The sequence below is a fragment of the Cibotium barometz genome, chromosome 4, assembly GCF_041138505.1.
Source record: "Cibotium barometz isolate CiBa-2024 chromosome 4, ASM4113850v1, whole genome shotgun sequence".
Classification (NCBI taxonomy): domain Eukaryota; kingdom Viridiplantae; phylum Streptophyta; class Polypodiopsida; order Cyatheales; family Cibotiaceae; genus Cibotium; species Cibotium barometz.
In genome coordinates, this window is record NC_141049.1 from 49,945,931 (window position 1) to 49,951,715 (window position 5,785).

At 44.3% G+C, this 5,785-nt stretch overlaps 1 protein-coding gene across 1 annotated transcript; it reads left to right on the top strand.

Moving 5' to 3' along the window:
- The first annotated feature begins 335 nt into the window (after positions 1–335).
- LOC147639360 (uncharacterized) lies at positions 336–5,342 on the top strand. The gene is made up of 3 exons (XM_086790527.1): positions 336–846; positions 1,948–2,072; positions 2,212–5,342. The coding sequence occupies exons 1-3, from the start codon at positions 761–763 to the stop codon at positions 5,130–5,132; spliced, it is 3,132 nt and encodes a 1,043-aa protein (XP_086646653.1). The 5' UTR covers positions 336–760; the 3' UTR covers positions 5,133–5,342.
- Positions 5,343–5,785: the final 443 nt, after the last annotated feature.

Consider the following 5,785-nt stretch of genomic DNA (forward strand, 5'->3'; position numbering starts at 1 on the left):
ATGCAGAAGAGCCCATACAGACGAGCACGCAACTAATCAAATCGAATCAAATCCTTACTAAACCTTTTTCGCTTTAGGAGCCCCCTATATGCTCCGTCGAGAAGCATGCAGAAGAGCCCATAGAGACGAGCACGCGTCTAATGAAATCGAATCAAATCCTTACTAAATTAAAACCTTGATTAGATGCTTAGCTTGATAATTTCATGCTGACTTTCATATTGAGGTGGTTTGATTAATTAATTAATTAAAAAAATGTTTTGGTGCCTTATTCTTGTAACTGTTTGCAGGTTTTTGCTAAAAATTAGCATTAGGCCAATGGGCCACCTGTAAAGCCCCCCTTAGAGTGAGGAGCTTTCAAAAGTAGGCCGTTGCAAGCAACGGGCAATGTCCTTGCCCTTGCTCTCAAACGCCAGGTTTCTCTGTCTCTTTTATTCCCCAAGCTTCACTTTCTCGGGCTAAGTTGTTCTCCCAAGTTAGAGTTTGGCAGTGCCAAGCTTCACTTTCTCGGGTTAAGTTGTTCTCCCAAGTTAGAGTTTGGCAGTGGTGGTTTTCCGGGCTCTTAAATGAGGGTTTTCTAAGTCCAAATGTGAGGGTTTTCTGGAGACGATTGATCTCGAAAGCTAGGGTTTCCTGGTGAGCGTTGCGTTTGCGCAGAGACGAGCTTCGCTGTTCACAATGTTCTGGAAACTTAGGGTTTTGCCGTAAAGATAGGGTTTTGCTGGCCATATAAACTGTTCTGGAAAGCTAGGTTTTTGTTACCATGCCTCGAAGACACAAGAACGCCATGGCCATGGAAGGGAAGGGCAGACCTGGCGATGCCTGCTTCGACTGCAAGGTCTCTCTCGGGTGAGTTTCCTATGCAACTGTTGCTTTTCCACTTTGTTCTCAGCGCATGCTGTTTTTCTGAATTCGTTTACACGCCTCAGCGCATGTTGTTTTCCTGAATTCGTATGACGCCAACAAACTCAAGGGCAGACGACCATTTCACTTGGACAGCTGCCCCTAGTGACTTGTTTAGTTAGAAAACGTGTAAAAGGAGAGATTTGATGTTGATGCTGTAACTTCGCATCCATCTAGATGCTTGTGAGCCGTCTCTATCAAACGTGTTGTTATGCCATCTGCACATGGCAAGGTACTTGAATTTATATTGAACTGATTGTTAGCATCCAAAGCATGGATCTTGGTGACCACTTGCATATACACTTCAACTGTAACTTCCTCTTTAAGCATTGATATCCACAAGTATTTAGACCCACAACGGTGAAGTCAATAGGCCAAAAAATTGCAAACAGCACATAGCTTCCACGGTGTTCAGTCTTCCTGGCTCCTTGGAACCTTTTCTTTAGTTGATGTTTTCATAAGGGGGTAGTCAATCCATGCTTCCTTCTGACCAGGAAAGGCCACCTGCAATTTATTTTCTGAACCCTTGTAAATGTCACAATGCAAAGCTTAGAACTCTCCCGGTACTTGTTAGAAAAGACAATCCTTGTAACAGGATCTGAGACTAAGATGCCAATCGGTGCAAGATAACCTTTTTGGCTCCAAATGTTCTCTCTGCTTCCTGGAAGAGTTTTGAAGCAGCATATGTATGCCTTTGCAAGCTTAAGAAGCCTGCTGATGATCACTCCATGATGAGCAAGCAAGCATATATGCTTTCATTGTGGAAAAAGAAATTCCTTGATTTTCCCACATTAACACGTGCCTCTTGCATATGTTTAAACTAGCATACCCCACCAATCGGCAAGCTCCCTTGAAGCTCAAAGCAATCATGACAGCACGAAGGGTTATGCCTGCCTTATAACTTCAATGAAACATTCAGCAATCAGCATTCATATTGATATTGATTTTGAGAGCCATTTTGTTTGTTCCAAATATTAACAAGTAAATATTAACAAGTAGAGAAGCTCTTTTCTTTGTTGCTCAATTGCCAGTGTACTCTTCTTGCAGATCCAGTAATCTGCAAGGCCTTCACAACGATCCTTTCATTGAGCCAGAGGACACAGATGACAGTAAACCAACCATAGGTGCAGAAAGGTCCAGGTTTAGAGGGACGACAAAAAGGCCTTCAGCAGGTATAAGATGCAAATCTTGAGTTTAGAGTGTTAAATCAAGATTTGGAAATATTGAGAGCTTTGCACTGTGTGTGTTTAGTGAATGGATTTACATGACAGATGGAGGGTGGTGGTTAACTAAGTTGTGTGTGCACAACAGAGACAATAATAGATGTTCAACAGAGCAACAGAAGAAGGCAAGGGTCAAGAGCAAAGGGGAAACTGCAGAGCATTTCTGAGGATGCTGGTATGGAAATGAGGTCTCTAGAACAGGAGTTACTGAGCTCAAAGACAGTATCAAAGGAAGAAAAAGAAGAGCAAGAGCAGTGCCAAAAGGAGGAAAAGGTAGAGCAGCAAGGTAAGAGGACTAGGAGGAGGACGACTGCTAAAAAAGAAGATCAACATAAATACATCGTAGAAGGAGAAGGAAAAGAAGAGCAGAAGCAAGGGAAAAGAGAAGAAGAGCAACAACAAAAACTGGGGAAACTGGATACCTGCCACCGAGCTCCAGCCAAACGAGCAGCAGGTTTTTGTTGCTCTCCAACCGTGCCGCTTTCTGTAAAAGCAAGCATTCTGTCACCCATCCCAGAGAGGAAATGGATGCATTCAGTTTCAGCAGAGAACGTGTATCCGTTGAGGAGTGACCACCGGATTCTCACCTCGGAGGGGAACATGTTTCAGAAGAGAATAAATTGCTATTCAGCAATAACAGGGAAGCTGGGACCTCTTACTGGTCAAATGGACAGCACACAAACTCCTGTGGAAAGAGTGCCAAAAAAGGATCAATCCCCTTTTGTGCGCTCCTCTACTCGCATCAAAAAAGAGTTCAAAAACTCATGGAGTCCCAAAAGCGATTCCAATGGAGAAAGGCTTCTTTTAACTGCCGAGTTGGCATCTGGGGCTGCAGCAAAGAGGAATGCTTCTGCAGCAAAACTGCCATCAGGTGCAGCTAAAAGAGTGAAGGAGGATCCAGCTGCAACCTCACTAGACACCACAACAATTCCATCAGGTATAAAAAGAGGGACAAGATATCAGTTGTCCAAGTCTTTGGAAGTACCCAATATTCGAGGGGTTGCAGCTGCAATCTCAGTGCTAGACACCACAACAATTCCATCAGGTACCAAAAGAGGGACAAGATATCAGTTGTCAAAGTCTTTGGAAGCACCCAATATTCAAGGGGCTGCAACTGCACAAAACCAAGTTGATGTGAAGTCCTCAGCAGCCACAGAACACGAGGAAACAAGGAGTGGTGAGAAGATTGAATGCTTGACACAGAACAAAGGAAGGAAGCCTGTCAGCAATAAGAGGGCTTTGTCAAGAACAGCTCAAAAGACCAAGTTATTGAATGTTGATGAGTCATCCATTTGCTGGAGTACCATGTCATTGACAGGAAGTCCCAAGTCAATGGAACAACTCACAGTTGAAGGTACTGCAACTTCAAAAAACCAAGTCAATGTGAAGTCCATTGCAGCCATGGAACCTGAGGAACGGAGCATCACCAATACAGATAGTGACTTTGATAACATTACACAGAACAAAGGGAAGAGAAATATCAGCAAGAAGAGGGCTTTGACAAGAACAGCTCAAGAATCAAAGAGTCCAAAAATGGCTGAGTCATCCACTTGCTTGGATACATTGCCATCGCCTGCAGGTGGAGGCAGTGAACAACCACGTTTAAATTCTTCAGAAGTATTTTATGTTCAATGGGCAGCAATTGGGCAAAACCAAGTTAATGCGAAGTCCCTTGCAGCTATGGAATCCGAGGATAAAAGGAGTGGTGATGATATTGCCAATAAGCTGGAATGCATGACTCATAACAAAGGGAGGAAAGCTGTCAGTAAGCTGAGGGCTTTCTCAGGAGTAGCTCAAAAAAACAAGACATTGAAGATGGCTGATTCCTTTGCTACATTGCCATTGGCAGCAGGTGGAGGCAATGGACAAGAAAATCCAAAGGCTTTGCGAGTACCCATTGTTAAAGGGGCTTCAACTATACAAAACCAAGTTAAGTCAAAGTCCACAACAGATATGGAATCTGAGGAAATAAGGAGTAGTGATCACACTATCAATGTAGACAAGAAGCTTGACCTCAAATCTCAGAACAGAGGGAAGAATACCGTCACTAAGAAGAGGGCTTTGTCAGAAACAGCTCAAAAGACCAAGAAATTGAAAATTACTGAGGAGTCCACTTGCTCGGAGGCATTGCCTTTGGCAGCAAGTCCAAAAAGTTCTTCAGAAGTAATCAGTGTTGAAGGGGCTGCAATTGCACAACACCAAGTTAACGTGAAGGCCAGTTCAGCCACGGAACCTGAGGGATGGAATGCTGATGATATCACCAATGCATACAGTAAGGTTGAGCATATAATGCAAAACAAAGGGAAAGAACATGTCAAGAAGAAGAGGGCATTGTCATTTGATGCCTTGCCGGTAGGGTTTGGGTTAGGCATAAGTGGCTGGCTGCCCTCACCTTTGCCAAGCCAATGCATGCCAGAAGATATGGTGGATCATTTGGAAGTGGGCGAGTCCGTGATGCATCTCCAGGCTCAAGAAATGAGCCCTACATCGAACCTACACATGAGTGAAACACTTTTGGAAGAAGCAAGGAAGAAACCATGTCTTCTAGAAGCAGCCAAGAAGATGGTTGGTGATGAAAGTCTACTAGGTCAGGGGGTTGTGAATCTTTTACCTGTTTCCGACCATTTCACTTCAACAATTGAAGTGCAAGCAATTAGCTTCTCTAAAGCTGAAATTGAGAGGCGATCTAGTACTGCTACTGGGTCTGCTACAGAGGATTGTGTGGCAGAGCAGGACACAGCCAAGCCCATCGTCTTGGTGGGGGAACATCAACAAGGGAAAGCAAAGGTGAAGAGGACAGCAGGGAAAAGAACCAAAGCATCAAAGGCATTAGCACCACCAATAACAACCCCCACAGACGAAAATATCGTCATGCTGGATGAGGAAGGATTGGAATCAACAACCCCCAATGATCACAACGGCAAACCAGAATTAGAGGTACGGAGGAGTTCTCGGCGCCGAGCAGCTATTCCTTGCAGGGAAAAGTCTACCAGAAACAGGAGATCGTAAACCTTGAAGCCTCTGCATCACCCCTAGGAGAGCTACATCACCACGTACCCGTTGGCAAGCTTGGCCAACGATCATAACGCTTTAATAAGATGGCTGAAAATAACTTACAATAAAGAACTGCACTGCACTACTGCTCGCCATTTTTGTGTAGGGCCGTTTTTTTTGTGCGAGTTTTCCCTCTATTATTGCAGAGTTTTAGTTGTTTTCTCTTTGTGTCCCTTCAGCGTTGCTCTGCCTGCCGAAGCTCTAAATTCCACACTCAGATATAAGCGTATGCTTTGTTTGGATAAACACTACTATAAATATGTTTGTTCACACCTCTCTCTCTCTCTACATATATATATTTTCGTGCTTTAGGTTCACACCTCTGTCTCTCTCGCTCACACACACATGCTTCTCTCTCTCTCTCTCTCTCTCTCTCTCTCCCTCACACACACACACACCACACACGTATGTGTCCACACGTGCACCCTCTTACACACACTCGCATGAGCATCCTCTCTCTCTCTCTCTCTCTCTCTCTTGCTCGCTCGCTCGCTCACACACACACACAACACACACATATGTGCCAACACACAAGCACAACACACATATGTGCTCGCACGACACATACACACACACACACACACACAACACACACATATGTGCCAACA